This window comes from Cibotium barometz, chromosome 25 (genome assembly GCF_041138505.1).
Source record: "Cibotium barometz isolate CiBa-2024 chromosome 25, ASM4113850v1, whole genome shotgun sequence".
NCBI lineage: Eukaryota > Viridiplantae > Streptophyta > Polypodiopsida > Cyatheales > Cibotiaceae > Cibotium > Cibotium barometz.
The window spans coordinates 25,635,732-25,646,735 of record NC_141070.1 but is presented as its reverse complement, the minus strand read 5'-3'; the positions used below and the strand labels follow the sequence as shown (position 1 = coordinate 25,646,735).

Below are 11,004 nucleotides of genomic sequence, written 5' to 3'. Positions count from 1 at the left end.
AAGAGAGAGAATGGATGTGTAAGTGTATGTGTGTGAGAGAGGGTTGTGTCTATGTACATGAATGAGACATAAAGAGAATACATGTGAGAGAGAGACACACATATATACGTCTATATGAGAGAGTCACACGTAGACACATAACACAAGCATACAGAAACACACATAAAAACACACCACACATAAAAACACACTCACTCACATACGCTTGCACATATATACATATGCATAGATGCATACACTTACGTGCTCTTACGTACTTATACACATATGTATACAAGAATTTTTTAAAAAAAAAACTGCAACAAAGTGAGTCACCTACTTGTCTTTACAATGTAAAACTCTGCTTTCTTACACATTATAAAAATGAGATAGCCAAAGAGTGACAAAAGAGTGACAAAGTGGATGGATAGTGTTGGGTGAATGATTGTCGAAAGGAGAGAGTAATTACTGGTGGAAAGTCATAATTGTGTAGAGCCATCAAGGTACAATTAAAGTACGGAACTGGTGGAGAGAGTACTTACTGGTGGAAAGTCATATAATTGTGCAGAGCCATTAAGGTACAATTGTCTCTTTTCGCGGAAGCCACGCTCCCCTTGTTGACCCACGTTCAGATAGCGCGTCCGGGAGAGTGTGCAATTGCCTTGTGGAAGAAATTAAATAGTCGTTTTCTGGCAGCATCATCGCATCAAAGCTCGGTTGCATTCTCTGCACGCCGAATCCCCTTGGTTTCCATCGCCATGTCGGTTCAAGATCACCTTCTCGAAATCACAGGTACGCCAAATCTATGGCCATTTCTCTCTGTCTTTTCTGCGTCTATCATTTTTAACCTAGCCTGCTCTTCCTTCTTCATGGCTTTTCTGTTTCTCAAGAAGGAGGATCTTCGAGTGCATCATTGTGTGTTGTAAGAGCGAGCCAGCGAGCGAGAGAGAGAGAGAGAGAGAGAGAGAGAGAGAGAGAGAGATACGATGATGATATTAACGTCTATAGAGGCCCAATATGGCCTATGGGACCAGATACAAAGGAGGGAGGGGGAAAAGGTCTTTGAAATCTCTGCTTTGGAGTCTGTGGATTATCCTCTAAATCTTCGGGATGTCTGCTTTTGTTCCCCCGCCCCCCCCTCCAGTGCTCTCCTATGCATGGAGCCTGCTACATTTTGCCCAAATCTATGTTGTCTGGGCCGCTTTGCCTCAACCTAATCCATCCTTTCTTCCCTAGAAAAGACATTTAAAAACAATGGAACTCGGTTGGCTTTCCTTATCATTAATGGAGTCTCTCCGTTTTTCACTAGAAAGCTCAGCAAAACATTGAAGCTTTTGGTACTACCAAGAGTTGTTAATGTTATCCTTGCATTCTAAGGAATCAAAGACCTTTAGTTGAAGATACACCTTTCCTATGTTAGATGCCCAGGGGCAAACAAGCCTTTGTTGATTTGTCGTGCCATATTACATGGAAAGTGCGCTTATTGTTTACGGAAAGATAGGTGCTGCATAGAGTGCAGAATTTTTGAATTGCTCGTCTTATATACCCTTTTGGCATGCGTGCTCACTTGGGGGCTGATATGATTATTTAACGTACTTGATTGGACTTTCAATGAATTTTTAGTTCTGTCTCCATGTTGGAAACTTAATCTTTGGCATTTCATGCTGAAGGATGCTTTGGATTTCTTCCACAAGCTGATCTCTACCCAAGTTGCTTAGTATCAAAATATTGCATTGTTTTTTGTACCATTTTGCAAGGAGCATGGTGGCTTTGAACATCCGATCACATGCATCACCTATGTGAGTGCCGCATGCACATGCTTCCTGCTTGCAGCCACCTCAAGAGCAAGATTCGAGGAAGAGTACTCAGTAGAGGCAGATTGGAGGAGTTTTGGGACAATAATGTTCCACAGGGTGGACAGAAAGGTGCCGAGGTTCATTGAATGCGGGCAGCTTTTAGATACATTGCATAGTTGGCCAAACAACCAACCCTACCAACTGACGAACCCCTTGCCTCTATAAAAGGACAGGACATAGACTATTTCAGGCAATTTCTCCAGTGTTGGCAAGAGCCCCTAGATAGAGGCAGCCCGAGGCAACTCTAGGCAAGAAGACAAACATTTGAAGAGTAGGGCCAAGCTGTGGATTCATGAAGACATCTTTTGGTGTGCATCATAGATAGGCAGGCATGATGAGGATCTTCTATGTTAAGATCCAAGAACCATTGTACATGTTCATGTTTTGTACTATTGTATGTACAATAAATTAGGGATACATCTGGTCTCTCTCCTGTGTGTCTGCTAAATCCTTTTGGATTAGTGTTAATCTAGTTTGCTTAGCATTAATTGTATGTTTAAGTCTTCCTCTTCCAGCACTCATGTGACATTAGTATCAGAGCGTGACGAGTGTCTAGATCTAGTTGAATCACACCAATGACCAATGTCCGTCTATACTCATGCGACATTGGTATTAGAGCGTCTAGGTTTCTCCTAGGCAAATTAGGGGTTGTAGGAGGTGCTAGCAAGCAATTAGGGTTTGCATTTTCACCTTTCCAATTTTTGCATATGTGTTAGTCACCATTTGCATGTGTGTTAAGTCCTTCAATGAGATTCATGCATTAGGGTTTGCGCTTTCAGCCAAGATTGCTTTTAGGGTTCGGTTTAGCTATTGCAAGAGACGTTTTGCGCTATAGCTATGTGCGCTATGGTTTTTGCATCTAGGTCTTGATAGATTAGAATGAGTCTTGTTGTAGCAATAGTTTTGCATATAATTAGGTCAAGCCTACGTAGGCAATTGCCAATGGGTTGTAGCCCAGCTACTAGCTACTGGGTCCTGAGTTCGAGCCCTCATTGGCGCTCCCCCACCGCGGCACGCAGTAAGCACCGCACTGAGTGGTCTTCTATACCGCCTTTGGGTGGGCACATATTTTTCTACTTTTGAAGGATCTACTATTGGGAAAAAAAGAGCCTTGGTTTGCAATCAGCCCAAGCCATGGCAGATGTCCTCAAGAAACCGAGCCCGATCTTGTTCAATTTGGCATCCTTGTTAAAGGTAACCTATGTGGAGTGGATGCATCTAGCTATGAAGGATGGAGTGTGGTTTGGTGATTCAAGGTGGACGTATTGGGAGAGGGAGAATTGGAGAGCTGAGCATTTGAAGCCCCTGAAGCCAAGTTGGGCCACACTTGGCAGCATGTCAGAGAGAGATCTAGGCATGAGGTGCCAAGTTGACATGTGGAAAGCCCTTGGACAAAGGCTCAAAGGTGAAGAGTTCACGAAGGGTTAAAACTCAACAAAAGGGAGTTTCCGAGGATGCTAGAGAGCTTCCGATCTTGAAGACTGTTCCTGCAAGTAAGGAGTATAGACCGGTGGAGGATCCCGAAGACGAGGCGTTGAGTCGCCTAGGGTTGGGGAGAAGCCCATGACAGAGTGTTGATCCAAGTGACGGAGATCTTCCAAGGGAGGAGCAGCTCTTGGGTGACGCTCACAGATGGGGAGATTCCAGTAGAGTTTTCATTGCTTGAGTTGCCAATGTCTGAAGCACACAGGGAGCAGGTAGATCTCCCTGAATCTCTGCGAATCCCAAGTGGAGGAGGATGGGGTCAGAGAGTTTGCGAGGAGGTGGGTCTCAGTGAATCTCAAGGGGAGGAGGATGAGGCCAGCCTATCAGTTCCCGAGGAGCTTCATATGAGTCTCTCTGAGTTTTATGAGTATTGGCTACATGTGATGTAGAAGATCCGGTAACTGAGCCAAAGAGCGTGGAGATCGAGTCGGTGGATATGGAGCAGAGCCTTTAGATGGACCAGAATAGAAGTAGAGCAAAAGTGCATAATGTGACCCAGTGCTCCAAGTTTTGCAAGAGGAGATGTCAGGTGCTTCACCCATGTGAGTGCCTTATATGCTTTCTACTTGTAGCCACCTCAAGGGCAAGATTCGAGGAAGAGTAAGGGCAGATTGGAGCGCTTTTAGGATAGTGACACACGTGTTCCACAGGGCAGAGAGAAAGGCGCCGAGGTTCATCAAATACGGATAGTTTTTAAATACATTGTATCTACTCATGCATAGTTAGCATAGTTGGCATATTTGGCCAACCAGCCGACCCTACCAACCCACGAGTCCCTTGTCACTGCAAAAGGTTAGGGCAGAGATAATTTTGGGCAGCTCTCATGAGTTGGCAAGAACCTTGGATAGAGGAGGCTTGAGGCAACCCTAGGCAAGAATGCAAGCATGTCCACAGAGAGCACATCCAAGCTGTTGAGTCAGCAAGACATCTTTTGGTATACATTGGTATAAGATGGCTATAAGAGGTTGTTCAGACACATAAACACACTAAGCCATCTAAGGGTTGTTTCACACACACATGAGGCTCCGAATACCCAATAGAGATGTGAAAGTCAAGAAGGGAGTTTGTTGAGAGTTCTCGAAGTGTGAGATCCAATGGGCATTTACACACTAACAAATAGGTAATTGTTTCAAGGGTAACAGGGCTGTTCTTTGAAGGAATGTGCAGCTTATTACTTTTGATACTAAGTGTTCTAGTGAAACTCGCGGCGGTGAGTGCCCGGGGAACTAGGGCCTTTGACACACTTGTTGATACCATCAATGCATATTAAAACATTTAAACATGGTCACAGCCTTAACATATATCCATCATCACTTTGCATAAAACATAAAGCTGGACAAAACATCCACAAATGCTGAAAATGGAGCTTGCACGTGTGACACCGCATAGAGGCCGGAATGGGCCGACCCCCCCCTTGGAGTATTTTATTACCCAAGGAGAATAATATCATGTACAAGCTTTGAGGGCCTTACTCTCCCCACGGGAGATGCCGGATTATCCCTATACAAATGCCATAACACAACCCAACACAAGGCTACCAAGCCAGAAAATAGGCTGTAGAAATGCCGAGCCAACAATATAATCCATACACCTCCGTGTGGGTACTGATTCTTCCCCAAAAACCACGGGTCTTTATGCAATAGAGCTGGTAAAGCAAGTACAACTCTCCATTCAGCCGGCACAGCAGGTACAAAGGCTGGTACAGCCGGTACAGTGGCTGGTACAGCCGGTACAGCAAGTATAGAAGCTGGTACAGCCGGTACAATGGGTGGTACAGTAAGTACAGAAGCTGGTACAGCCAGTACAAGGGCTGGTACAGTAGGTACAGTGGTTGGTACAGCCGGTACAATGGGTGGTACAGCAAGTACAGAAGCTTCAGTATTCGTTCGCGATGGAAGCCTCCAAAACAGTCCCCAACAGTCGGTATTCTTCATGGGCAGCCTTCAAGAGAGAGAGAAAGAGAGTAGCCATCATTAGGGCAGCCTGTAGCGGTGGTAGAGGCTAGTGTGCAGCAAGAGAGCCTCCATTAATGAAGAGAGAGGGCTCCAATTTATAGATTTGGGCCTCCCATGAGCTAAAATGGCAAGAGAAGGCTACAATGACAAGTGGAGAGCCACACAATAGCTGAAGTGACAAGTGTGAGGCCGCTTGTCTCACTTTGATCCATTTGTCTCACTTTGGTCCACTTTCTTGCCACATGTCCCAATCTAAGAGATGGGTCCTTCCATAAACTTTATCTCTAAAAATATCCCAACTGGTAGACATTCTGTCATAGGCACTTTGCCAACTCTTGGTATCTGCTCAATTCCAGATGTAATGACGCGAACAGAATTTCCATCGGAGTGGGCCAAAAATAGCAACTCTCCTAAATTTTAGGAGTGTGGTCCTTTGTATTCTAGGATAATCCCCCATTCCCAAAGCTTGTACTTTCCAAATATTTAAACATCCTAGAGTCCACCAAACTCCTTTCATACTGGGAAATGTCCAGGCTGGTGACATCTAGCCAGAGCACACTAGGGCTTTTTCCTGCAAGTATTGTCTAAACTTTCTTTGTGTAAGCATGCATTGAGATTCCTTAAACCAAATTTCAAGTCCTTGGAGGGCTTTATAAGTCTAAAGCAAGTTAAGGTTCCAAAAGGATGAACACAACAGTGAGAACTATACTGCATCTTTTCTTCAAGTAAGGGAGCAATCTGCTTATAAAGTGAAAACTATGCTGTGTCTCTTCTTCAGGTATGTAAGATTCTAAAGTGAAGCACAAAAAGCAAATCAAGGTGGGTTGTAGTTTTGTGGTAATTTTGTTACATAAGATGCTTGCTTTTTTATCAGAGATATTTTTTCAAGGCTAGAAAGCCCTAGAATGTTTGGATACAATCACTTGTAAAGTTTGGAAACTACAGTTGACATGAGAAGCTGTTACTATGTCACATACATTAGGCAGCAGGCCTCACATGCATGTGACATGATTGTTGAGCCATTTTACAGGAAAGATGAGGAGAATGATAACCCCTTATTGTAGAAAGGGGCGGGCCATGTGTGTACAGTCAGACAGGAATGCATTAGGATAGTGCAGAGAGGTGTGTGTGTTAGTGCTAGCCTTCATCATGGCTGAGTCTTCCCTTCGCTTCAAAAGAAGTGATAAGAAACTTAATATGGTGGTTTATTTATGGAGATTTTTCTATTAAAGTGGACCTATCATTATGAATGAATGAGGATATTATAGCACAGTCTATGCTATGCACGATGGAGTTCATGATTTGAAGCTTTGTGAGTAGATTCTCAAGGAGTTGAGATCACACTTTGTTTTTTTTTTTGAAAGTTTGGGAAAAAACTTGAGCTTTTCATTGGTATATGGCATATGCATTAGGATTACACAGGTGTGTATGCCTGTGATGGGAAAAATTAATGTGTGATACTTCTGCCACACTGCTTCTACTAGCGGCATGTATTTAATGACTTGCAGCATGGCATGTCATTTGTTTGCTATTTCTGGTTTTTGGTGAATTGCCTTATTGATATGTGCTGGCCTTTGAAAACACGATCTTGAATTTTCCTGTGTTGCGTTGCAAGTAACAAAGATCGATTTGGGCAGTTCTTGGATGTAGGAATCTGAAGGATACTGAGTGGATATCGAGGCAAGACCCTTATGTCATTCTTGAATATGCTGGCAATAAATATCGGACTAAGACAGATACAGGTACAAAGACTATGGTGGATTGACGATCTATATGTTACTGTTGGCAACAAAGCTGAAAGATCAAATCAGGTGTTAATCCAACCCCTTTTCAGTAGCTAAGACCATTGTCTGTTTGTGTTTTGAAATGTGCAATACAGATGGTGGACGGAACCCTACTTTTAATGAGAAATATATGCTTCCACTGATTGAAGGTCTCCGAGAAGTCAATGTTACTGTCTGGAACAGCAACACATTAAAGGCACATGATTTTATTGGCTCTGGAAAGTATGTCATAGCCCTTCTTTTAAAAATTGACTAGAGAAATTTTGGATGCTGTGCATGTGTACAAGTTTTTGAATATTGTTTTGATTGAGGTGTCACGATCTTTATTCAGGCTTAGCTCCATATTAATCTAGTTTAGAAACTGATGTGCACGTGTGCATAAATGTATTTGGACCAGTATGGATGTCTTACCAAAATGCCACAAAACTTAGAAAGGTTTCGTCATACTCCAGAGTAACATGCCCAAGTTTGTTTCTCCTGTGCTCATTGATACTTGCTGATGAGAATAGGGCTTATCAGACAGATAGGAATGACCCTCTGCCCTCTTCCCCCCTCTCTCCGGGCTCTTGGTTTTCCAGAGGCCATCATCACATTCATTTGAACTTTTCGGCACTGCCCAAATGCTGGTGGAATTGTTTCGGTATTGATCAAGGTCATGCATGAAATTGGTTTAGACAGCAATAAGAATCCTGAAAACTGAGAGATTCACCTTACAAGAAATACAGTTACTTGATCCCATTTGCTACCCAGGCCGCACCCTTGCAAAGTATTTGAGCAGCTTGAATGATCAGCATCCAGGTTCGGATATAAGATGGGTTATATTTAGACCAGATGGCTCATGATGGCTCATGACAGTTTTGTGAAGTTTTGGTGCACTGTCAAATAGGTGGCTTATATGTAAGGACTTGTGTTCTTATGCTGGGTAATGCATTGGGGCCAAGACAGCATAGTCACAGGAAACGACCGTTTCAGTCCCTAGAAACGTGTTTCTCTGTTTCAGGACCCCATCTGTTTCCATGGCCGTTTCTTGTTGCCCAAGTGATATCGTCACAGGAAATGGCCGTTTCCACCCCTAATAACTTGTTTCTCCGTTTCCATTCCTCATGTTTCTGTTGCTGTTTCTCGTTTCTGGTGACTATGCAAGACAGTTCCAGAAGGGGTTGGGAAGCCTCTTGAAATGAGGGTGGATTGACTGTTTCTGTGAATCCACTATTAAATGCTATCTTGTACTTCTGAGGAAAAGAGAGGGCAGTTAGTTTTTGCTTTGGCATGACTCAAGCTGGTAAGTGTGCCACAACTATCACCATTCAAAATTCCCTTCTAGGTGAGCAATCAGGTAACTAGAGTCTCTTAGTCTTCCATGGGCACAAACAAAGGAGGCATGATGGTTTCATACGGTGTATGTTAGATTACCCATGTGTTTATGCATTGATACCAGATAATAGCTGCATGCTTGGTTGCGGATTAGGTTCTTTCAATAGATGTGATTTGCCACCACAAGCGCATACTTATGCCCTCTATATACACTGTCTTAGGGTCTGGTTATCAAATAGTTGTATCATTCAAGGTCCGCCATTTTGTAGTTTTATGCTGAAAATTTACATACTCGGTTTTCTGAATCAGAATACTCCTACAGAAAATGTTGTCAGATTGCCTAAACGTTTCTGCATCGAGACCAACATAGTAGCTGTATGCTTGATTGTGGATTGCTTTTTTTCAATAGATGTGATTTGACGCTGCAAGCACATACACATGCCCTCTTTATACTTTGTTTTAGGGTCTGGTTGTTATCAAGTATTTGCATGGTTCAAGGTTCTCCATTTTGTAGTTCTAGGCTGAAAATTTACATACTTGGTTTCCTGAATCAGAATACTCCTCCAGAAAGTGTTGTCAGATGGTTATCATGACAATTCATGGCCTTTAACAAGTAGAAGTGGCAAGTAAGTGCTTAAGACCCAGTTCCTGCCTAAAGCTGACACTGGCTAGCTGGTTAAATCACATAACCTGGCATTTTATACTTGGAGCTAATGCTGTCTGGTTTAACTTGAATTTTTACATCACAGGAGAGCTGGCGAAGTCATAATCATCATGCATTATACGAGTCCAGTTGAGTCCCAAATCTCACTTTCAAGCTGAGAAATGACTGCTTCTGTTGGTATTGCATTTTATGTTCTCACCTGGTTTCTAATGTGTCTTTTGTCCAGAAGGAAAAGCAGAAGGTGGTGCCTTCTACCTCAGCATATCATGAACCTGTATATGCACCTTCCCCGATGTATCCGCCTTCACAACCATCAGGACATGCATGCTATCCCCCTGTTCATACACCCTACCCTCCAGCAGGACACACTCCATATGGTCCCTATGGTGCAGGTGGATATCCACCAGTTTCCTCATATGCAGCTCAGCCTCTACATGGAACTTACCCTCCGCAAGGTTATCCTCCGCAAGCATATCCTCTGCATGTGTATCCTCCTCAAGGGTATCCTTCACAGCAAGGTTATGGTGGCCCTCCCCCAGGAGCTTATCCACCTTACCAAGGTACTGAGCAGTCCTGCGTGAACATAGCTGTGTTCTGTTTTGTGGCTGATAATTTTTTGCGTTCCATTGTTGCTGAGCTCTTTGTATGTTTGCAGGTAGCAACTGGCCAAGATAGAAGTCGTGGCAATCTTCTTTCTTCGATAGACTCATTATCTAAATTCCAACACTGTAATTACAGTGCCGTGCACTAAGAAGTTTCCCTTAAAAAGTCTATCTTGTCAAGAGAGGGCTTCATGTTGCAGGTCTTTCTTATTCAGTAGGACTGCGTACACCATTTACCTAATGTGTCCAAACTTCAGAAGTTCACGCTTTGTTGTTAAAACCAAGCAGTCAAAGCAAATGGAAATTGCATATTGTTTTCTCAATCCATGCCTTAGATCCTGGTAACATGGTATCACAAGTAGCATGTAGTTTGTCTGGACAACTTTGACGAACAGGGGGTCAATGGGTTGAGGTGACCATTGTCCCTAAATCACAAAAGCCTGGACTATATTAATAGGTGAAAAGAGAGACAAAAAGGTGTATGGTTTTCTTTTGGTAGGATGTTGATAATAACATTGATTGCTTTATGTTATGATCAAGGACCCTTGACATGAAAGTGCTTTGTATGTGTGCTATTTAATAGTGGTTGAGCTGATTCATATAGTTTTTCATGTTATGGAGCACATGCCTTTGTGGCCATTTCCTCCTTCCACCACTTAGGCCAATGTCTCTACAGAGGACACCCTGGTGTACGGATGTTCTTCGCTAAGCTAGCTTCATTATGGTGTCTCCATTGGGTAAAAGAATTCTACATGTCCATGTCTTGCAGTGCCAATGGACAAGAACATGGCTTGCAGCTTTTTGGTTCAGAAACACAAGAATTTGCTTTGTAAAGGGTTACTCCGTGGCCTTATTTTGAGTTTATTGCAATTTAAATATGCACCCAAAATCTTTTTTTTTTTGGGGGGGTGTAGTAATTGTATCTTGGCTTCTACACAATGAAAATGCTCACCAAAATGGGAACTCTTGTTCCTTGCACAAGGGGAATAAGGGAAGGAGTGCAAGAGTCTTTATTGTTGGTTTGTGTCTTTTTCCATTCATGTCTCTCTTGTGGAGAAGCTAGGGTCCTCAACCTAACCTCCATTGGTATCGCTCATGAAGCTATGCAAATGGGAGGGAGAGGGAGAAGAGGACAAGCAAGCAATCTACACTCTAAGCACACACATGTTATCCACAAGTATGTAAGCATCAATAAGAAGAGGCAAGCAACATGTAAGCAACTAATCCAAGAGCTCAAGAAGACTTAAGCTCAATAGTGATTAATGGGATTATCCCTTTTCTCATTATTGAAAATGTCTTGTATACATGGTCTCATGTTTACAAGTGTGTGGCTGCCCATGGGGTCCAAAAGCTAGGTAAGCTAAT

General features: G+C 43.0%; 1 protein-coding gene across 4 annotated transcripts; it reads left to right on the top strand.

Annotated features, from left to right (window-relative positions):
* The first annotated feature begins 525 nt into the window (after nt 1–525).
* LOC147624399 (elicitor-responsive protein 3-like) lies at nt 526–10,174 on the top strand. Of its 4 annotated transcripts, none has more exons than XM_086819386.1 (8): nt 526–557; nt 676–771; nt 6,913–7,017; nt 7,155–7,281; nt 8,928–8,999; nt 9,123–9,165; nt 9,264–9,597; nt 9,693–10,174. In XM_086819386.1, exons 2-8 carry the CDS (start codon nt 738–740, stop codon nt 9,710–9,712), a joined length of 735 nt encoding a protein of 244 aa, XP_086675512.1. In that variant the 5' UTR covers nt 526–557; nt 676–737; the 3' UTR covers nt 9,713–10,174. The 4 variants fall into 4 exon arrangements, 3 of the variants coding, with proteins under 3 accessions (XP_086675512.1, XP_086675513.1, XP_086675510.1); XR_015269096.1 differs by lacking the exon at nt 526–557 and having other exon boundaries at nt 564–771; nt 9,693–9,766; nt 9,863–10,174; XM_086819387.1 differs by lacking the exon at nt 526–557 and having other exon boundaries at nt 564–771; nt 9,267–9,597.
* The last annotated feature ends 830 nt before the right edge of the window (nt 10,175–11,004 follow it).

Excerpts from the sequence above, each read along its gene's own strand:
- LOC147624399 (XM_086819386.1), top strand. The coding sequence starts at position 738 with ATGTCGGTTCAAGATCACCTTCTCGAAATCACAG. Across the intron at positions 772-6,912 it reads TCACCTTCTCGAAATCACAG|TTCTTGGATGTAGGAATCTG; the intron begins GTACGCCAAATC and ends CGATTTGGGCAG. Across the intron at positions 7,018-7,154 it reads TCGGACTAAGACAGATACAG|ATGGTGGACGGAACCCTACT; the intron begins GTACAAAGACTA and ends TGTGCAATACAG.